This window comes from Protopterus annectens, chromosome 2.part0 (assembly GCF_019279795.1).
Source record: "Protopterus annectens isolate FY-2018-M chromosome 2.part0, PAN1.0, whole genome shotgun sequence".
NCBI classification, from domain to species: Eukaryota; Metazoa; Chordata; order Ceratodontiformes; family Protopteridae; genus Protopterus; species Protopterus annectens.
Window position 1 is genome coordinate 490269610 of NC_056728.1, and position 23845 is coordinate 490293454.

Sequence of the window (23845 nt, forward strand, 5' to 3'; positions counted from 1 at the left end):
ATCTGGATACACAAGTCTTTTGGTGGTGCTGCGGTAGCGTTATCGCCTCACAGTAAGATGTTGTCCTATTCGATTCTCAGCTAGAGCATCTTCTGTGTGGAGACATGCATGAATGGGTGTACCTTCATTGAAGGTTGTGCATCAGGGCCAGCAACTCGGCACGTAAAAATCTACTGCCAATCATTAGCGGACCGGAGTTCCACTGTGGCGACCCCTAACCGGGAAAAGCCAAAAGACACAACAACAGGTCTTTTCTGGGAACTGCCTGCCTCCCAGACCCTTCCAAAAGACTGCTTATGGATTCGTCTGGTGTTAGACTGGGATGAAGGCAGAGGTTCAAATTGCCACAGTCATGTATTTCAAGGGACTGCTGATATACATATAACGTCTCCTCACCCCTCAACCCAAATTGTTAAAGGCAGCCACCTGTATTTGTGTCGTGTGATTGTGAGGAAAGTGAAAAGTAATGATTACAGTAACGTATTCTACTTGTTTTTCCTACACAAGCTGTAGTAATCTTCTTTGTATACCTCTGAGGTATGTGAGAAAAGTAAAAGAAACAATGACCACACTGTGTCTGTGTGGAGACGTGCGTGAATGGGGGTACCTTCGTTGAAGGTTGTGCACCATGGCTGGCAACTCGGTATGTAAAAATCTACTGCCAATCATTGGCAGACCGGAGTTCCACTGTGGCGACCCCTAAAAGCTGAAAGACACAACAACTTGAACTGCAGCTCAGTCTTAACAGATACAAGCATTCTGTTTTTTGCATCAGTACAAGCGTTGCCCATAAGTAAACAAAAAAAAAAACTTCCACAAAGTTATTCCTAAGGGGGATTTAAGGGAGGAAATGCACCAGTCTATAAAGCATTTTGCAGTCTGGAGCTTTACTACAAAAAGCCACCTAGCGATCACTTACAGATGCCCCTGTAATCTTTAACTGCTGCATTGCCAGCCCTGTTAAAGTGCAGTAGTCAGAGTAAAAATCTTCAATGACCATGGCCAATTTTTTCTCAAAAATTTGTTTTATTTTTCAAATACATTTGAATGAATTCCATAGTATTTATACACAAAATCTTAAATAACTATGTACACTATTTATATTAGCCTGACACTATAACAGATCTTAATGTATACAGTTACTTTATAAGTATGTCCAATCTATTATCAGAGTGTCTGATCAATTATTGTATAGTGGCAATCAACGATAAGACTTTTCCCCAAGGGTTGTTGATAAATGGCTTTGGATAAATGTAGTTCTTTAATTTTAATTTCCAATGCTGTGGTAATCAGTAGCCTGTAGAAGTCTTCCAAAGTTGGTAATGTGTTTGTATTCCATCTTCTTGTTATACACTTCCTTGAAATTGCAAGTAGAGTTCATACTAGATACATGTTTGACCTATTCAAATGAGGACATTCGTTCACATTTAATAATACAAGAGCTTTAGTTAAATAAAATGATTCATTAAATAAAGCTTGTAGAAAGTTATTAATACCATTCCAAAATGGTTCAATTTTAACACAAAGAAAATGTGGTTCCAATCTGCATGGTGTACTTGCTCACATCTCCAACATATTCCTTTTATGGAAGAACTAATTTTACTCATTCTGTCTGGGGTTAAGAATGCTCTGTGCAAGCATTTCCAATTAAAAACTTTCCTGTATTGTGTAAAGGATGTATATTTAATTGATAATAAGATATTTGTTTTAATATCTTCAGTTAATTGTATTGAGTGTCCTTTTGTTATACATTTCCAATATGAGGTTTTGGGTGTTGTTTTATAGTTTATCAATATTTTGTAAAATTTTGAAATACCGTTTCCTATGTCAAAAGTCATTATATATGATCTTATATATGTATTTAGTAAATTTATGTATTTCTTTAAATGAAGAATTGTTAATTATTCTACTTAAATCTTAGAAATAAGACAGAATACTCTGTAAAGTTAGCCAGTCCTGTTGTGGAATTTTGTATGTTGTTTATTAGCTGCATACCTAAAACTTTTAGTTATTTGATGCAGTGGAGTCATCATTTCTGTTCCAAGGTATTAATAATTTCTCTATATATTTTATGTGGAAAGTTCTTTGCGACTATAAATGATGCTACAAGATTAAAACAAATTTTTAAATATATATTTGCATTAATCATTTTCCTAAATGAGTTAATGTAATAATTAATCATACGAGTTTTAGTGGGTTTAGTTATGTTATATTGCATGGTAAATCTATTTGAAATTTGTTTTGTAAATCAAATTCATTTATTGATATTACAGTTAGTAATTCTTTCCAATTTGCAGAGTAAATTGGACTTATCAAATCTGAGATTATTTTAAATATTGATGCTTTTATATGTTTCTATATCAGGAAATTTTAATCCTCCCTGTTTCCATGGTCTGATATGATGTATTAAAGCTATTCTGCTTCTTTTGGGAAACCATAAAAATGTTATTAGGCATGAATTTATTTCTTTAAGTATATTCCTTTCTGGTAACAGTTGTATTGCCAAAGCTATATATAAGATCTTGGGCAGTAAAATCATTTTTATTAACTATCTTCAAATGTTAATATTTTGTTTAATTTTTCCATAGAGATTTTAATTGCATTGATATCATTGCAGTTTTGTGAGACTAATTCATTATTACCCTTGCATAACTCAATTCCTAGATATTTTAAGGTAGGTTCTTGTTTCCCTATGATGTGATCCCCCCTAGTCTGCAGTTATGTTTTCTATTTAAAAATAAAGATTTTCATTTATTGAAATGGAGTCCTGAAGTCGTGAAACTTGTCAATTAATATATCTAATTCTTCTAGTGTCTCTTTTGCATTAGATAATGTTAGTAATATGTCATCAGCAAATTGGATTACTTTAGAATTGCATTGTTCATAAACATCTATTCCTTTGATTTTTATATTGTTACGAATTGAATCTGCCAATATTTCAATAGCCAGAGCAACTAGAATCGGTGAAATGGGACATTCTTGTTTAGTGCCTTTTGTTATATGTATAGATTCAGAGGTAAAAGGACCTAACTTGACATGCACTGAATTATTTGTATGCATATTCTTTAGGAGATGAACAAAGGATGCAGGAAATTCAAACAGCATTAGGATTTTGAATAAATAGTCCCAATTTAGGGAATCAAAGGCTTTCTCTATATCTAAGCCAATTATGAGTGTTTCTTTATTTCCTTTATTAACATAATCTATAACAGAAATTATCCTTTTTAATATTGTCATGTGTGTGTGTCTATGATATATAAATTCAATTTGATCATTATTTATTGTTTTGGATAGTGGTATTTTCATTATGTTAGTTAAAATTGTCATGAATACCTTATAGTCATTATTTAATAATGATATAGTTCTATGTGAGGTACAGAGGTTTGGGGATTTGTTTTCCTTTAGGAATGATGTGATTAAGGAAGATCTCCAAGAGGATGGTATTTAAGCTTCTGACTGAATTTCTAATAGAGTTTTATGGAAGAGGGATATCTTTGAAGGAACAGTTTATATATTTCCATAATTATGCCATCTATACCTGGAGCTTTATTATTTTTAGCCTCTTTTATTGTATCTGTAATTTCTTTGTAGGATATGTGTGCTTGCAGATCTAGTTTTAAATTTTCTGCGTTTTTTTTTTTTTTTTAACATTAGAACATTTTTCGTCTAGATTTAACTGATTGATATGTATATTTTCTTTTTGGAAATGTTCCATATAGTAATTTCTATAGGCATCAAGAATGCCACCTATATCCGAGACATTTTCCCCTTTTTTTTCATAGAAGATACTTTTAATGTTATTAGCTTTTGATTCTTGTGGATAAATTATGTAGATATTTGGGAGAAGTGGCCAAGATATTAATTTTTAGTTTTTCTAAAGCTAAACTAGTTTTATGTGTTAGAATGTCATTGTATTTGTTTAATACTCCTAATTTCTTTCATTTCCAAATGATTTTGATTTTTTTCAGCTTTTACTGACAAAAGTTTGGATTGTAGAACTAATAATTCAGAATCCCGTTTTCTCTGATTTTTTTATACCAAGTTAGGGTTTTACCATATTTGTAAGCTTTTAATGAGTCCCATATCATTACTTTGTCTCTGTGGTGTAATTAATATCTAAGAAGAACTGTAATTCAGATAACCAGGATTTGACCTCTTTAATTTTAGTTATATATGCTGGAATTTTGGAGTTCAAGATTAATGGTTTGTACCCATTTTTAAGTTTTAGTTATCACTGAATTGTGGTCTGAAAAGGGGCATGGAGTGATTGAGAAATTAATGATTTTAGAGTGTAAGTTATGGGCAGCAAATATTTTATCTATTGTAGTATGGGTACCAAATCTGTGACCTTAATGGGAAAACAACAAAGATTTATCTTCTTTAAATCTGAAAGTATCTACAAGATGAAATGATTTTACCGCTTGTTTAAAGCTTTTGATACGGCAGATGTATGCAGTGGTCTTTTATTTGTAGTTTCAGAAATATCAAATATACAGTTAAAATCTCCTCCTAATATTAAGTTGCCTTTATAATTATTGGAAATGAAATCCAAGTGTTTTTTAATAGTTCATGTTCCAATGCCAGGGAACCAATGTAGATTGGCTAGGGTCCATATTCTATTATATTTAACTATTACTAATGCCATAAGGCCTTCTTTTTCTTCATACTTATAAATGATTTCTGGGTTAATCACATTTACCATAAAATTGTTACCCCTTTTGTCTTTGTCTTATAAGTGGATAGCGCCAACATCATATATTCCTTAGGATTCCATTTGTAATTGTCATTTGTTTTGAAATGAGTTTCTTGAAGGATGGCAATTTGTGCTTTGTTCAGTTTTAAATAATTCAGTAGATTTGATCTCTTGCTAGGATTGTTTAAGCCATTGGTATTTAAAGATAAGTTATGTATTTTTTATTGTGACTATTAAACATTTTCCTCTGTTAACTATAAAGTATATGTTAGAGCTTTTAAAGGAAATTATCAGTTTTATACTTTGTATGTTTACCAATAAAGTAATATTTTGGTCAGGCATACTAAAAATGTTTTTGTGAAATAAATTTAAAATAAAAAATGTTACCAAAACTAAGATCTGCACTAGCCATGGAATGAAAATCATTCCTAATCTGATGGATAAACCTAAGTCCATCAGATTATCTCTCATACCTTGACAATCCAGAACGTCTGAGCTCCATAAATTGAATTATCATATGGAGAATATTTGTAATAGGAATAAGCAATATTTATGTTATTTTGAACAGATATAGTACTATTGTAGATTACATGGAATTCTAATACAATATACATGTCTACTTATTGTATAAGCAATTAATATTTACATGAAAGATAGATTCATAGTAAAGTAAGATGCATCATATATAGAACCTCAGTAAAAGATTATAGCACACATTTAACATATTCACCCTTACTGATGAAGTCTTTCAAAACTTATTACTTAATATAAATAGATTGTATTATAAACATTAGGTATAGATTTTATTACCATGTATTTTACTGGATATATCAGAAGTCATATTTCATTGTTTGCCAGCATTTAAGTAATCACTTTGTTTGTTGCTAACTTAAAGCATCAAGTTTGTTTTATGTGAACACTGATGAAAGTTGGTGCATTTTAATTATCAAGTGCATCTCTCTTCCCCCATTCCTACACATAAGGATTTTCATATCTGTCATTTATTATTATAAAATGAGTGAAATTATAGGTTAAAAACAACACATTCACTTATTCTGATTAAAGATTACAACGTCCCTTTCCATATTCATAAACTCCCATTTTATGGCATATACTGAAAGTTTTTAGATTTAAATGGCAACATTCTATTTTGTATAATCAGCAAAGGTTAAACTGAGTGATTGTCAATTTACTACTATTTGTTCAGAATGTGATTGTTACATTCTGTGACATTCCTAGTTAAGGTTTCTATTGTTTCCCTTGAACAATTTTGTCCGTTTGATGTCATGTATATAACATTAGTTAACTTGGTAACAGCTCAAGTATTATGTATGGTCAAGATGGGTTACAAAACCACAATTCAAGTTAAAGCAATTATACGACTTTTTATGCACATTTACTTATATGAGAAAATCATCATGCTTCCTCTTGATGTTCAATATAGCGTATGTCATTTATGACAAGTTAAAACAGTAGTGTTATTATACACAACCCCATGTTATTAAACTGTCTACTGTCAATTTAATACTTTCAAAATATAATTGTTACATTATGTGACATTTCAAGTTCAGGCTTCTATTGTTTCTCGAACTTTGTCAGTTTGATGTCATATATAAAATATCAGTTACCTTGGTAACCGCTTAAGAATTATGTATGGTCAAGATGGGTTACAAAACCTACAATTCAAGTTAAAGCAATCACATGACTTGTTATACATATTTACTTATATAAGAAAATCATCACGCTTCCCCTTAATGTTCAATGTAGTGTATGTCATTTATGACAAGTTAAGATAGTAGTGTTATTATACACAAGCCCATGTTATTAAATCCTGTCTTTAATATCTAAATTCAGACAACTGCTTCATCTTATATCTTCTTCTTCTTTCGGCTTTTCCCAGTTAGGAGTCGCCACAGCGGATCACTCGTCCGCTCATGATTGGCAGTGGAGTTTTACTGTCGAGTTGCCAGCCCAGCGCCCAACCTTCCACAGAAGGCACACACATGCACGCACTCACACCTAGGGCCAATTTAGAGTGTCCAATCCACTTACAGCATGTCTTTGGGATGTGGGAGGAAACCGGAGCACCCGGAGGAAACCCACACAACCACAGGGAGGACATGCAGACTCCGCACAGAAGGCACCCAGGCAAAAATCGAACTGGAGAACCTCTTGCTGTGAGGCGGCAACGCTACCCGCTGCACCACCGTGGCCACCCTAACTGCTTCATCTTATATGACTATTATATATTTTATGTCTAGATTTACTAAAATCATACATTACATAACTATTGTGTGTGGGGGGTTTTTTGCCTGTTGCTTAGTTATTTGTGAGACCACAAGCTGTAATGCTTATTCTTATTAATAGCTCCTTCCAAGTAAGTTTATACAGTCCATAGACTTTAAATTATGAGACCCTTCTAGTTCTTTATTTGTTGTAAGTATATTTCCATCTTTACATACACACACATCAGTACTTCAAGCACGGGCAACAATGCCCACCCAGTTTTACCAGAATACCATTCACTAGTTCATGTGGTGTGCTTCCAGGCTGTTCTTAAAATATCCAAACCAATATTTGTCCTGTTCCATTCTACCAACCTGTTCCATGTAGTGGCCACTCTGCCAGTGAACAACTCAACACACCTTCCAATCCCACAGATATTTCCACAAAGGAAATCTGATGACTCTCTAGCACTTCCCGGCAACCCCAAACACACCTAGAATCAGCTATCCCTATATGCCCAACACGTTCCAAACAAGCTCACCTCCCAGACCACTGCAAAGGGTACTGCACAAGACCAATTGCTCTTAGTCTTTCACAATAACTTAGCCTTCCACTTTTATGCAAGTCCTTAATGTGTTTGGACAAAAATACATTTTAAATATAAAATTGCGCTTATTATTATTTTATTTTTAATCAAGAATCAACTTAATGAGCTAAACGAAGTGTTGGGAGACCATCAATATGTGTACATGTGGTTTAAAACAGCCCTTTTATTTTATATATATATATATATATATATATATATATATATATATATATATAAAAACAAAAACTTCATTGCCAAGAATCATCTCGGAGGCTCCTCACAGCCGTTAAGCATTATTGTCACTCTTGTCTCCATTACCATACAACCTGGCAGTGTCTGTTTCTGTTAGTGTGTCTGTGTACTACATACCAGAGGTTCACAATGCACCTGAAGCAAAGCTTCACTTCACTGCAACTTCAAGCCTAAATTCCCTCCCTTTCAGTGAGGCAGCAGCCAGGAAAAGAATGGAGAGTAAACAGATAAAAAAAAAAAAACTCCCCAACAAGCCACCACAACAGGAGATAACACATTATTCCAGCCTTCCCACATCTCACGCAGCAGATGTATAAACAAACTATTCTCTGCCAAAATATTCCAAATCACAGTTTTAAACATCCCCTTCCCCTGGATCCAGGCTGAAACACCAAATGTCTCTTCCTAATACACAAGCATCAGTAAACCCCTATCAGAAGCCACAACCCACAGCTTCCCAGAGATGAAAACGGCAACATACAACAGTTGCATCCACACACACCATGTCAGGCTTAATCAAACAGCACTTGAAGCTATACCTGCCATAATTGATATTCACTATGTTTAGAGAGAATAATAATGACATTTGTACTAGCTGCTAGACACGGCTGCATCTACGCACACCATATCAGGATTGATCAAACAGCACTCGTAGCTGTGATACCTGCCATAATTGATATTAACTATATTTAGACGGAATAATGATGACATTTGTACTAACAGCTTGCTATTATTTAACCAGGATATACATGACATTTCTAAATCATACTTTAACTGAAGATGGCATTAGTCTCCATAACAGCATTTTTTTCAAAATACACTACTGTTACTGCTATTATATATGATGTTAATTTGTTAGATTTGAGTCTGAACTCTGGTGAATGATACCTTGTTGAATTAGTGAATTACTTAAATTATTATAAGTAACAACAATGAAAAATGAACAAGATAAGTATTCATTGAGTTCAAGTAGGGGGACAGAAACTTCTATGTTTGTATTATATGTTGCTTTGTTTGGCTTATATATAATGTAAATAGTAACCCATCTTGACCTACCTTTGTGAAGAATTATTGGAGACTCTGAACATTATGAATAAATCATTACTGTTTATCGGCTGTTTAAGAAACCCTCCTTTTAAATACAAACAGATGACAAGTGATGTACCATATCAGTTAATACATTGAGAGATGTAGTTTTAAGAGTTATTTTTTTGGGACAGCTATCTTGGAATCAGTTTTTTTGTTTATTTCTAGCATCAGTCCAAGGATTTGTTTCTTTTATTCTTTTAAGAGTAGGGGCCATCCATTCCATTTCTTCTGGGATAGACACTATGTTGTTTTTGATGAATATAGTAGATCCTAAGTCATTAAAGGATCTCATCTCATTGGCAAAAAGTATTTTTATCTTGGCTGGAAAGGCCAGCTGTGTTTTAATGTTGTTTTGTTTCAACAGTTTTATTATTGGCCAGACTTTTTTCCTTTATTCTAGCATCCTGGAAAAATAATCATTGTCAAACCTCATCAGGCTTTGATTGCATTTTAAGTGTGATTTTCTCCAAGCAGACTCTAATATTAGTTCCTTGTCCAGAAATGAAAGAAATTTTATAACTATGGATCTAGGTGGAGTATTTGTTGAGTTAGGAGGTTTGCTCTATGCACCCTTTCAATTCCAAACAAAAGTCCCTCTTTCAAGTCTAAAAATTCAGGAATCCAGGTTAAGAATGAAATGATATCTTCTCCTTCAGTGTTTTCAGGCAGACCAAAGGTCCTTATGTTGTTCCTCTTTTCCCTGTTTTCTAAGTCATCTATTTTGTTAAGCGGCCATATATTCTGTTTAAGCAAAAATTCTTTTTGGAATTCTTCAACTGTGAGTCTCCCTTAAATGCCATTTAAATAAGTCTCTATATTTATTTTTGTATGGTGTTGCTGTAATAGTTCCTTAAGAGTATCAGTGTGTTTTTGAGAATTTAATTTGAGGTTTTCCAAGTCATTTTTAAAACCATCCATCTTCAATGATAGTTCCTGTAAGGTAGATGTCATCATTTGCAGTTCTTTTTTCAAAGCAGCATCTGGATGAGAATTCTTTGAGCTGTTCATATTCAGTGATTCAATACATTTCCAAATTACTTGACGGGAAATTTTTTGTACATCTCCACCAAAATTGATATTTATGCAGTTTAGTAGTTTACCTATAGATTTCTGACATTTTAAATTGGAAATAACATTTTCTTATATTATTATAATAGTTTATGGAGCTCTAAAAATTCACTGCTCTCAGTTGGCCATCTAGCCCCCCCCCCCCCATGGCCAATTTTGAAAACGTCTGCAACTGTGCATATTTTCAGCTAAGCTACAGGCTGTTGGAGGCTGAAGACCTGCACAGCTTTAAAGGGGCCATTATCAAAGTCAAACCACATCTGTACGTAAAAAAAATACTTTAGTATAAAAAGTACTGGAGCCACGAGAGTGAAGTGGTTTAAGGCAGATGAAGCTTTAGAGGCAAAGAACTTGTCATCTAGCATTCTCTGCAGCTCATCTCTAAGACTCATCATCACTGCACAAAACTCTGGGGCAGGGAAAGAATTACTTAACCTCTGCAACAGACTTGTGAAATAGTTGCAGGATGTAGTGCATGAAATGTATGTAACACTCTGCTTCTGAGACCGTTTCAATGATGCCATCCTCATTGGCTGTCACAAATCTCCACTTGAGGTGGTGACCCTTGCCAGGCACTCGACTAAATAAATATAACTTTTAATAGTGGGTCAGCATTCTACCAGCCTCACCACAGCTGGGAACAAAGACAGCCACTTTGTGACAACATGCTGCATGATCTCCATAAAGTCCTAATCCAGGAAATAGAAATTCTTGAACAGTGCCAGATTTTCTGAAGATGTTGAAAATTCAGGAGCCCACCCTAGAAGAAGTAAGAGCACCACTAAGAAAAATAAAGTCAGGGAAAGCAGCAGGCTCAGATGAGGTCACAGCAGATATGATAAAGATGATGGGTGAAATAGGGGAGACATGGCTCCTGAGGGTACTCAGCAGTGTGGAGAGAAAGACGTACTCCAGATGACTGAAAAATAAGCCTATTCATGCCAGTGTACAAGAACAAAGAGGATATCCACAACTGTGAGCAGTACAGTGGCATCAAACTCCTATCACATTGCATAAAGGTTCTGGAGAGGGTGACTGATAAACGGATATGTAGAGTAGTAGAATGGAAGATGGGAAATGAGCAGTTTGGATTCAGATCAGGATGCAGTACAATTAACTCTATGTTTGCAGTGAGACAGACACTTGAGAAGAAGCTAGAGATGAGGAGAATGTCTAACTGAGCATTCTTAGATTTGGAGAAAGCATATGACAAGGTCCCAAGAAAGGTGTCTGTGCAGTACTGCAGTGGTCTAAAGTCCCAGAAACATTGTCAGAATTAGTGCAGGCTATGTACAAGACCCAATGACTGAAGTGTGAACAGTGTTCGGCCTCACAGAGGGGTACCCAGTGGGAGTGGGTGTACACCAGGGCTCAGCTCTGAACCCACTGCTGTTCATACTGGTGATGGACTACATTAGCAAAAAGGTTGGAGGGGACAGATCAACAAAGCTGCTGTATGGAGACAACGTGACATTACAGGCAGACTGTGAGCCAGAACTTCAGCAAAGAATAGAAGAATGGAATGCAAAATTGAAGGTACATGGGATGAAACGAAGCACAGATAAGATGGCGGTAATGGCAGCAAACTGGGGAAATCAGAAGGAACGGAGACTAGAGATAGAAGGGAAGATAATAGAACAGGTTAAACAGCTTTAAGTATCTGGGTGGGGTGGTTGAAGAGAAGAGAAGTCTGAATGAAGAGGTCAAAGCTAGAATCAGAGGGGCTGCAGGCAACTGGCATAGAGTGTCAGGTGTACTCTATGATAGAAGAATGCCAACTAAGCTGAAAGGTAAGGTGTACAGGACAGTGGTGCAACCAGTACTACTGTATGGTACAGAAACCTGGGCTGTCAAGGCAGAACAGTTGAAGAAGCTAAAGGTTATGGAAATGAAGTGCCCAAGAAGGGTGGTAGGATGCACACTGTGGGACAGACAAAGAAATAACATAATAGCAAGAAACCAAAGTAGCTCCAACTGCAGAAAAGATTGAACATAACAGATTACGGCAGTTTAGACACGTGTAGAAAAGCATAAGACAATCTGGTGAGGAAGATTTGGGACAGACAGAAAGCTAAGAGGAAGCGAGGACATCCAGCAAAGAGGTGGATGGACTGTGTGAAAGAAGATCTATGAAAGGCAGGAGTGTTGAAGAAGGCAGAAGTGTGGCACTGAATTGAGAGAGTTGGTGACAGTTAACACAATACTCTGACCCCATGTAGAAAAAATGGGAAAAAGGGGACTGATGATGATGTTGAAAACTCACTCTGCCCTTTCAAGACCAGCATCTCCACATCAACCTTGCAAGGGTCTTTCTGGCATGCTTTGCACAGTTAAGCATTACATGGCACAGTTTGCTGCAATGATGTGAAGTAACTCAGCTTTCAGATATTTAACAACAGACTTGTGTTTTCCATAATTAATGGAAGCATTTTCTTCAACATAGCTAGGCAAGTTTTATATTTTCAGTCCTTTCTGCACAAGGATGTCCTTTATTCTTGTAAAGATGATTTCAGCACAATCATTACGATCTTCACAGAAATACAGAAGCTTCTGTTGTGTACCATGAGTGTGAGTGAAGTACTGAATAACCAAGTGGAACATTTTTCTGTTTCCTTTATTGGCCACATCTAATCCGAATGAGAAATAGTAAGTGCCAAATTGCCAAGTTCCAGCAAAGCAGCTTCTCTGAATTAGGCACAAGTACATTCATTAATATGCACTCAGATTTGGTCTTCCCACAGCTCAGCTGAACTTTGAAGCCAAAGTAGAGTCGGGGTAAAGTGTCTGTGTCAGCTTACCTCCACAGTCCATGGATACATATGAAAGACTGTTTCACACCGTGATAAAATGCTGTCACTTTGGAGGCTTCATTAGTTGCACTATGTGGCTGAAGAAACTTTATTACAAAGTTCTGCTTCTGGAGCTGAAGACTTTTTTGAATGTTTGCCTCACTTCTGATGTTTTTTCAGTGCCTTTTCTCCATTGCACTTAGCCTGGCATCCGCATTTGGAACAGATCACACCCATGAATAACTTTACTCATATGCTTTATTATTAAAAGTGCAGAATGCTTTTAACTTCTTAGGAGATACTGAGCTGCTTCCAAGCCCCCTGCTGATCTAATGATATTTTCCCCAAGCGTTACTGTTCTGGGATCCTTGCTCAGCACCACTATGATGCAACCAAAATAATTATTAAAACCAGTCCAGATAATACCATTAAGTGACCAGTAACAGCAGAGTCTTGGGGGTCTGTGCCATAGTCACTACACAAAGATACTTGCTCACGTTGTGTAACTTGAAATTCTCCATACTTATGGAAAGCTACATATCAAGATGTAGCACAAGAAGAAAATACAGCCTGTGAATGCAAGAGGACACGCAGACATCATACAAGTCAAACCACTCCTCCTGAAAAATTAACAGCAGAGGCCAGGCAATGTAAGGCAGTAGCACTAACTCCTGTGCCAAAGTGACATTCTGCAGCTGTTACACACATGAACCTGTCATAGACAGGACTTGCAGATCCTACACAGAAGGCATCCAAACTGAGATTAAAACCTGGGGATCAAGCACTGAAGCAATAACAGTAACTTATGCGCCAAGTTGCAATCCTCAACCGTTACAAACACAAACCCATACCCAATACAAACATAGAGACCTCACACAGAGAGTATCCATCTGAGAAATAAAACCTGAAGACCAACAGCAACAATAACTAAGGTCAGACATTGAGAGGCATATTATGGGCCGATAAGACGAAACAAGAAGTATATGCCAGCTGAGAAACCATAACCCTCTGCTCTACACCAGTTTAGGGAACAATTAATGCAATAGAGTATGACAGTAATGCACTACATATTAGGATTTTCGCAATCTTTCAACCTGTTTCCCAGCATAACAATTCAATCAGTTACAATTCTGTATCGGATATCAGCCCAGACAGGAAAAAAAAATCACAATATGACCCTGTCACATCAGTTACTCAGAAGCACATTTCAAATGCATGATAAAGAAATTCAAATCCTGGACTATTATACGACTCACTTTCTGTTCATAACAGCTCATAACCATAATACACTGTGTAGAGACAAACTGATAACACTACAGATACTTTTAGTAGTACTTTTATATAACTTTGTATAACCCATCTGCTTCACCTTAACATATCACTCTCAATATACATTTTTAATGAGCTTAACACTCTACAGTAAATGGAAATACAGACAAAGTTTGTACTTAATGTACTAAAACAGCTCCTTGCCTTAATGCCTTCTACGCTGACTATAATAAATCCATATATAGACCACACAAAATATGTAATGCCTGTTATTCAACATGTCATTATGCATCACCGAAGGACTATTAGTAGTGCAAGTCATTATACAAGTACTCGCATGACAATCTACCACAAAGGCAAAAATAATGGGGGAGGACAAAAGCTCAAAAAAAAAACAGGGACATATATAGCTTTTGCAAACTTACAAAGTTGAGAAGACAGATTTTGCATCAGCATGTATCTTCTGACATAACTCTGAAACTCAAATGTCTATCACTTAATGACTTTGACCCTTGATGATGTGTCAAAAAATAACATTTTATGAGCAACAGACCAAAGATATGAGGTAAAAATATGAACATTCTGTGAAAGTCCAGACAGCAGCACCATACTGCTCAACCTCTTAGCACAAGACATCTGAACAGTACCAATCAGAGCAGGAAAGAAAGACCAAAATTAGTGGCAGATTATAATTACTACTGTTATAATCTTAGAAAGTTGACAGAATAACAGCTTCTACTCTATAATGCATTTTCTCAATTATATTAAAGTCAAACTCAAATGTCTGTCAATATTTAAAGAATTCAGCTTCTCAACCATACCTCAGCCATTGGGCAAAACTTAAAATAATGGGGGACAAAAACCCCAAAATAGGGACAGATTTTAAATATTGCTCTTTTAAACTTAGAAAGTTGCTAGAATAAAATGCATGATCTGATGAATATAGAGTCAAACTCAAATGTCTATCATTACTTAATGACTTCAGCCCTCTGCCAGAGAACTGTGCATTTTATGTGGGACAGACAAAATCAGAACATTCTGCAGGCTTTTGCTATCACTTACAATATTTTCAATAAAGTAGACTTCCTCTTATCCGGTCTCCCTGGGACTGGCTCTTAGGCTGGATAATCTGGTTAATCAGAAAAATCATACAAAATAGCAATTATAGGTTATAAATCAGATAGAATGATAGGATTTGTGTTAGTATGCAATTTCCTAATGATTATGAAGTCTAAAACTCAAATGTTTGTCATTATTTAGCCTAGAGGAGGTGGAACTGTTGTTCTTCTCTGTTGTCTTTTACTAGGGCTACGGCAGAAATTTGATGGCCGGTTAAAGAGGGGCCGGGATAAGAGGGAATCTACTGTACAGTGACTGTTTTTCCCCTAAAAACTATCCAGTAAAGCGTGTAGCCGAATTCTGGGAAGAAAAAAAAAAAACAAAACAAAAACAAGTGTCTCCTGTGGCTGTCTGGTGTCAAAATCTCTGCTCCAGGGCTCAGTACTCCTCCAGAAGAACAGTTGGTGGTGCAGCAGTGGTCGAGCAAGCAGGCTAGCGTAGCACTTAGTGGCAGGCAGCACAAGGACATCTTCCTCTCAGCAGCCAGTGGCCTAGTGACGATTTCAGTGTCCAATCTGAATACCCAATGAATGATGGAAGCAAAGCAAACTCTAATCTTCTGAAAAGAAAGCAGCAGCACACAAAATCAATGGCACCTTTTTTGAAAAAGGTACCCGAGAGCCCCGCTTTTTATTATCATTTTGCGGGCTTGGTGGTAATTTATCTTATTGATTGGCTGTTTTCCCAATACTGCAAGCAAATCAACAAGACAGGGATATCACAGCCTTTTGCCAGCATACAAGTTATGCTGACAAAAGCAGGAAATAGTGAGGTTTCAGAAAATACACAGTTGTTTCATTAAAAAAATGGAAAATGAGTTAGAGAACTGGAGCAGTGTGAAACTCCCTGCACTGCCAGATACTCCAGGAAAAATATAGAGGGGTGGCAACCTTAGTGTTCATGCATGCTATTACTGGCTTGCACATTAAAAAACACTAGACTTGGCAAGATGAGAAAAAGAACACAAAACTGCATCGGTTGGCAAACATTCCATGTTTGAGTAGCCTAAATTGGATTTACCAGGCTAGCAAAAATGGACCGCTAAAAGCAAATAAGTTCTACAACTAGTAAATAAGAGTTTAGGACTCAAAAAAGAAAAAAAATGTAATCAAGATGATTCGAGATGTCACTGTAAAACTGCAACCCATACAGTAGGTGTTACAGTCGGTCACTGGTGGGACAATTTTGTTTGGTCTCCTGAAGCTAGTAAATGGTATAAACTCCTACTGTAGCCACTATTAATTACGCTTTCTACTAATGCATTCAGTAGAAGTGGCCATGGTGGTGCAGCCGTTAGTGTTGCCGCCTCACAGCAAGAGGTTCTCCAGTTCGATTCCCGGCTGGGGTGCCTTCTGTGTGGAGTCTGCATGTCCTCCCTGTAGTTGCGTGGGTTTCCTCCGGGTGCTCCGGTTTTCTCCCACATCCCAAAGACATGCAGTAGGTGGAGTGGACACTCTAAATTGGCCCTAGGTGTGAGTGTGTGCCTTCTGGGGAAGGTTGGGCACCGGGCTGGCAACTCGACACCGTAAAACTAAACTGCCAATCATGAGCGGACGGATGATCCGCTGTGGCGACCCCTAACCGGGAAAAGCCGAAAGAAGAAGAAGACTAATTCATTCAGTACAATTTTATGCTACATGTACAGCAAAGTTTAGATGTCAAATGACCACATCAGCTTGTAAACAGATAAATATTATTTAAGAAGAGACAGTAATCTGGTTTTGTGCTACATGATATGATTCACATCTTGCAAGAACTGAGGAACAAGGTGTGGCTAGCAACTTTATTTATAATACTCAGTAAAACAGAAAGTGCATATTTAGCTTAATTTCTGTTACAATGGAGTAAATGCACAAACTAGACTGAATTTGCCAACCCAGATCTTAACAATATTCACATTTGCGTTAATATAAAATTAAACTTTTATGTGTAGTATGGCTAGAAGGCTGCAGGTAGATATTATACTTCGGTACATACTTGACACTACAGAACACAGGCAACTACAAAGTCTCTGTGATTGTGTGAGAACCTTGTATTACTTCTAGTTTAACTGGAGTAAACAAACTTTTGCTCATTATGCAGGAATGTCATATATTAGCTACGTATGGAGCCTGTCCTTGGATGTTGATACAACTGCCTATATAGAGTCTGTTCAGTCTTGTGTGACTGCTACAGTGTTTTACAGAGATGAATCAAAGGAGAGGTTCAAAAGCATATATATGATGTACAGCTTCATACACAAGTTTATACATACCATTTAAAACTATTCTAAATCAATTTCAGAAATGTATTAGAACAGATCCAAGTATTTTTTTTAGAAAAATATAACCTGGAAAGGATGATACAAAGTATGAGGAAAAACAGACAAGGATAAAGCATCCTTTACTATCAGCAAACACTACAATAAAATGATAGGTGTCATCTACTCCCAACTATGATTATGCTGCTGACTTCTACTTTGTAAGTACTGAATTTTAACTTAACAAAACTTTGTTATATTCTAAACATTATTGGGTTCTGTAGTATTACTCACTGCATGCAAGTAATAATTGCTGTTATAGCTTTACCATGTCAAGTTGCTACAATTCTGACTTTCTAGAAGTACCCATTACAAAGCAGACCAATGATCACCCTAGAGCAGAAGGCCCAGTCTTTGGAGTGTCATTGTTCCAGAAACTGAATCCAGACATGGCCTTTGAAGCCACAGATTCAGGACAGGAACTCAGGAAAAGATCAAACTTACTGCTAAGCACTTAACCACCCAAAAGGTACCATCATCCAAAATGATGTAAAATGCTGAAAGAGTGCAGCTGGTCAGCTTATACCTCCACACAGGAGAAATTCTCTGCAGATAAATGAAAGGTTTTAGGAGTGGTACAATATTTTTTCTATTAGGTCTGCCTTTGCTCACGGAAGCAATAAATGCAAAACCAAATAACTGGTCCCTTATGCTAAAGGCTATGTTTAAAGTGGTAGCAGCTATTTAAGTGGAAGGCTAAAACAGCAAATACCAGAGGAAACTAATTCCACTGAGTGTCTCCACATTAAGCATGTGTTTCCTTTAACAGTCTACAACACTGACTTTTGACAAAACTCACAAAAGAAAATATGGCAGTTGCACAAGATCTTAACATATTCTCTTGGTCATCACTTTCACGATACCAAATACATAAAAAGGGCACCAGACAGTCAATTTCCATCACCAGCATCCTAAATGTTACTCATTTCTCTTACTTTTTTCTTTCAATATCCAAGAGATCACAATCACTGGTCAGCATGGAATGGAATGAAATATGGATAATACTTCTTCCTAACTAGGAATGTTCTGTAGAAGCAATAAACACGTAAGCAAGTGTTCTTGAATATGCAGACTCTTACCATAACTTTCCATCTCCCATTTAATCTGCGCTGTACATTCCCATTTTACTAGTAGGCAGACGCTAGGATTCCATGAAGTGTATACACTCCTCTTGCTACAGGGCACATACAATATTGATAATCATTTGAAATTTCAGGACTCCTTACGGTAAGTCCCAAAACACTGAGCCTAAACGGTTGAAAAAATGGACTTCGATACACTAAGTCTTAGATGCCCATTTCTCAGAATATCCCATTTTCCCTGAGGTATGGCAATCTCAGAGTTCGTACATATAAAGTTCAAGGGTGCAGGGGGGATTGCCCCACTACAAAATAAAGAAGTTTAAAGGAGAAGAGCGATATTCAGAATTTGCTCTTCTCCTGTATTTTTGATCCTTTTGTTTTTTGGCTTGTCGGTACTCGGCACTTCAAATGACATTTCAGTAGGGAGCTTACCATATTCGCTCAGTCATGATCTTACACTTTCAGTGGATATAAAAAGTTTACACACCCTTTTACAATACCAAGATTTTGTAATATAAAAAAATGAGACCACAATAAATAATTTCAAAACTTTTCCCACCTTTAATGTGACCTATAACCTGTACAATTCAACTGAAAAACAAATCTGTTAGGGGGAAAAATAAAAACTGTAAACTACACCTGTTACATAAGTGTGCACACCCTTAATCTAATACTTGGTTGTGTGTGCACACCCTTAAACTAATACCTTGTCAAAGCACCTTTTGATTTACTTACAGCATTCAGTCTTCCTCGGTAGGATAGGAATCTATCAGCATGGCACATCTTGACTTGGCAATATTTGCCCACTCTTCCTTGCAAAAGCTCTCCAAATTTGTCAGACTGAGAGGGCATCTCTTGTGCACAGCCCTCTTCAGGTCACCCCACAGATTTTCTATTGAATTTAGGTCTGGGCTCTGGCTGGGCTATTCCAAAACTTTAACTTTCTTCTGGTGAAGCCATTCTTTTGTTCATTTCGGTATACACTTAGGGTCATTGTCATGTTGAAAGGTGAAATTCCTCTTCTTCTTCAGCTTTCTAGCAGATGCCTGAAGGTTTTTGGCTAAAAGTGACTGGTATTTGGAGCTGTTCATAATTCCCTCCACCTTGACTAAAGCCCCATCTTCAGCTGAAGAAAAGCAACCCCGAAACATGATACTAAACCACCATGCTTCACTGTGGGGATGGGTGTTCTTTTGGTGATGCGAAGTTTTGTTTTTGCGCCAAACGTACCTTTTGGAATTGTGGCCAAAAAGTTCAGACTTGGTCTCATCAGACCATAACACATTTTCCCACATGCGTTTGGGAGACCTGATGTATTTTTTTGCAAGTTTTAGCCAGGCCTGGATGTTTTTTCAGTGTAAGAAAAGGCATCAGTCTTGCACCCCTTCCCTATAGTCCAGACATATGGAGAACACAGGAGATTGTCATATGTAGTACACAATCAGTACTTGCCAGAAATTCTTGCAGCTCCTTCAGTGTTGTTGTAGGTTTTTTGCCAGCTTCCCTGACCAGTTTTCATCTCGTCTTTTCATCAATTTTGGAGGGATTGCCAGTTCTTTGCAATGTCACTGTTGTCCCATATTTTCTCCACTTTTTGTTGACTGTCTTCACTGTGTTTCATGGTATATCCAATGCTGTGGACATTTTTTTGTACCCTTCTCCTGACTGATACCTTTCAACAATGAGATCCCTTTGATGTTTTGTAAGTGCTCTGCGAACCATGCCTTTTGCTGCAGCAGGCAACTGAGTAAATGTCAGGAAAATCCTACTAGGATGGTTGAACTTTATTTGGGGTTAATCAGTCTCTCCAACTGATGACATGTGTGTACCCAAGAAGACTGAATGCTGTAATTTAATCAAAAGGTGCTTCAACAAAGTATTAGTTTAAGGGTGTGTGTACACAACAAAGTATTAGTTTAAGGATGTGCATACTTATGCAACAAGCATACTGTACGTCTTTTATATTTTTCCCCCTAACATATTTGTTTTTCAATTGAATTGCATGGGTTTATAGGTCACATTAAAGGTGGGAAAAGTTTTGAAATGATTTATTGTGGTCTCATTTTTTTTATATCACAAAAAACTGGCATTTTAATAGGGGTGTGCACTATTTTTATATCCACTGTAGCTGCAGACAAAGGCAACCACACTGCAATACTACTTTCATCACACAGTTGTGCTTCAACATGCAAAATGTGCCTTTTTTTCAGGACAACCAGTTATGCCATCAGTGATCTAAATTATGAATTGAGAAGGCTGTCTCAAGAGAGTTGGTCAAAACAAAGTGGACTTAGCAGCCAATTGCTTGCCTTCCAACTTGGGGATAGTGTACCATGCACTTGGCCAATCAAAAGAGTCACCAGCATGGTTCTCAGCCTACATAACAGCATGGCAGGCAACTCTGGAAGAAGCATAACCAGACCACCTATGTAGTTCAGCACATAAACAGAAAGGAAGCCTGTCAGTATATGCCACACCTCAGGGGATGAAAACAAAGCTCCACCAAAAGCACAGGGAAACAGTCTAGCAAAATGAATCTCTTAAAAAGGAGTGTCATGATACTCTCACCTTTTTCTCCAAATAAGAATCAGACCATAGCAGACAATGACAATAAGAGAAACTGCTGGACAGAACACAACAAACCTTGCTGCCTTCACAAAATAACTGAGTAAGTACAATTACACTAAAAGCTAGGCACAAACAAGTAGAGGAAATATAAAAGAAATGTATTACCTTCAGGAGGTAAACTGTACAGCTGGGCCACAGGACCAGAAGTTGGGATAACAGGCAGTTGGAAATGGTATGCACTTTTGATAGTAGGAAGTGGAAGACGGTTTTTTGGAAAACATTTCCTCATAATGAGAGTGGATGTATTTACCAGTGAGTCCAGTGTTCGTACTGGAAGGCACTCCTAAAAGAAAACACACATTGATTGAAGAGTAAACTTTTTTTTTTTTACTACTTCTGATATAGTTAGGGAAAACAATTTAAAAAACAAAGAACAACTGTAGTTTAAGGTATCTTTACACTGTAGAAGAATGGAGTATTGACTATGCTCCAGATAAATCAAGTATGATTAGTGGCTTGGGCACATGATGGCAGAAGAAGTGTTGGAGTGAGCAGATCTGGTTGGCTGCCACATTCCAAGTGAGGAGTCAACCCGAGTTCAAGTAGAGGAAGTTCCACTTGGGAAGTCAAGTACTGCTTGCCAATCTATTCAGACTCACGGGAATAAGCCTGATGAAGGTAGTTGTCTGTGTCATGTGTGCATGTGTGAATGTGCGCGCGCGCGTGTGCGAGTGCACGCTCTCCAGCTGATAACTGAAGAAACCACCTGTAAGCAGTTTGTTGTAGCAAAGTACTATAATGCACCAGCTAGCTGACAGAAAAAGGGCTGTCAGCAGAATAAAACTCAACTTCCTGTAGGATGACAAATTACTGTCACCAGATCTTGCTTTTTTCCAAGTGTTTTCTAATACCAGGAAAATAAGAAAGAACAGTTACTCTGACTCAGGATGCAGTTGGATGGTTGGAGAAAGGACAGCTGTAGGAAAAATGAACATTAAAAAAAAAAAAGATCAAATATAGTTTATAAACACATGAAGTCATATTTCCCTTGACACATACAGGACTGCCCATGTGTCACTGATGAAAAATGCTTAAATGCCCTTTTAAAAACAACAATAAGCTGGGGAAAATTTTTAATGAAAACTCCACTCTCCAGTGTAGTTAACCTCATCCCATAGTATTTTTTCTCCTTTTAATATTCTCCCTCTATGTATTACTTAGATCCCAGAAACCTCTCAATTCTTTTCAATGTACATACTTCAATTTACTTCAATTTCTCTCTCTGACACAGATCACAGAGGTCCTATCTTTTTTTTTTTTTGCCTATACAAATCTCACACTGTTTTAGAAAAGAATCTGTCTCAGCCTGTGTGACCATCACTAAACATACTAGTCTCAACAGTTCTTAGTATCAGTCACAGTCTGCAGGTTTCATCTTACACTTGTGTTGCCTAGGTCAGCTACACAGATTCACTGCTACAATGAAACTGATTTCTCAAACAGAATATGATGGATGAGTTAGTTATACAACAACGGTGCACAAAGTATTCTTATTTTTGGCCAGTGAAGTGCTGGTTTTACACATAACGGACAGTCTGAAAATAATATGAAAAGAATACAAGCAAAGCTTACCACCACAGCTATTACACTGAACTGGCATGCTTCACATCTCAGGAACAGTATTTTATTTTTAACTTATATGTATCTTTTGTTTACTGGGTAAGTCCCACTAAGCTAGTGTTCACTTTTCAAGGCTTCCAAGGTGATACTTGTATTACTGGGGGAAATTTGGCCACACTGCTGGAGAACTTCCCTCTCCTTTTTGATAAATGCACTCACCTCAGCTACCACCAATTCAAATAGATTGGGCCTTGCTTCAACATCTCATCCAAAGAAGGAAATGGGGAAAGTGCTGCAATTATCTAAGAGTCACACGTTAGACTACCTTTAAGAAACCTGCTATTTTAGCTCTACTTTCTTGAAGAGGGTTTAATTGCATTAGGCAGCCTGAATGTAGTACATATAACATGGTCATTCAGTGAAACAGAAACAGAAAAAGAAAAAAAGGACACAGATTCTACAAGCTGTGATCTTACTTATTTAAAATACTGTGACCATAGTGGAATGAAGAACACGTTCTTATTTCTAAACTGACTTGCATACAGATGTCACAAACTGCATTGCAGGAGAAAGAAAACCTTTGAAAAACTACATCTAGCTAGACTGGACAACTCCATGGAGTTACCCCAGGTCCATGTTATGGTGGGTAAGACCCCCATTCATGTCCTAGCCAGCTATAGATCCCCCTCCATGGGTCACGACACCCATGAAGCCTACTTAACCAAACTGAAGACAATCCAAATTTTACCAAACACACTGGTTATGGGGATTTCAATTATCCCATCATCAACTTGGAAACCTACTCTAGCCCAAAATCGCTAGCACAAAAGTTCCTTGACTTTGTGAATTCAAATGCCCTGGAGCAAATTGTCCATACCCCGACAAGAGGGACAAACATTCACCAGCATGTCAAACAGGTGCACTGCTGCAACTGTTAGACCCTCGTTAGTTAAAAATGACCACAAATCAGTCACCTGAGAAGTGACCCTAACACCAGAACTTACAAAGGGTGAAATCAGACTAAAACAACTTCACCAAGGCAAACTATACCCTCCTAGGTAAAGGCATAAATGCATTCCAATCCCCATGCAAGCTGAAAGTGGTAACTACACCAAAACATGCACTAAAGCCCTGTACAATCATCTGCATAAGTCTATAAATTAATTTGTACCAGATAGAATCAAA

The 23845-nt window shown here is 37.0% G+C and overlaps 1 protein-coding gene across 1 annotated transcript in view; it reads right to left on the reverse strand.

Moving 5' to 3' along the window:
* The window catches only part of AGTPBP1 (ATP/GTP binding carboxypeptidase 1), a 2804614-nt gene that overhangs the window by 1447048 nt on the left and 1333721 nt on the right, over window positions 1-23845 (reverse strand). The window contains exon 18 of the mRNA XM_044060898.1: window positions 21206-21383. Coding sequence (XP_043916833.1) covers window positions 21206-21383 — 178 coding nt within the window. The remainder of the gene's footprint in view (window positions 1-21205; window positions 21384-23845) is intronic.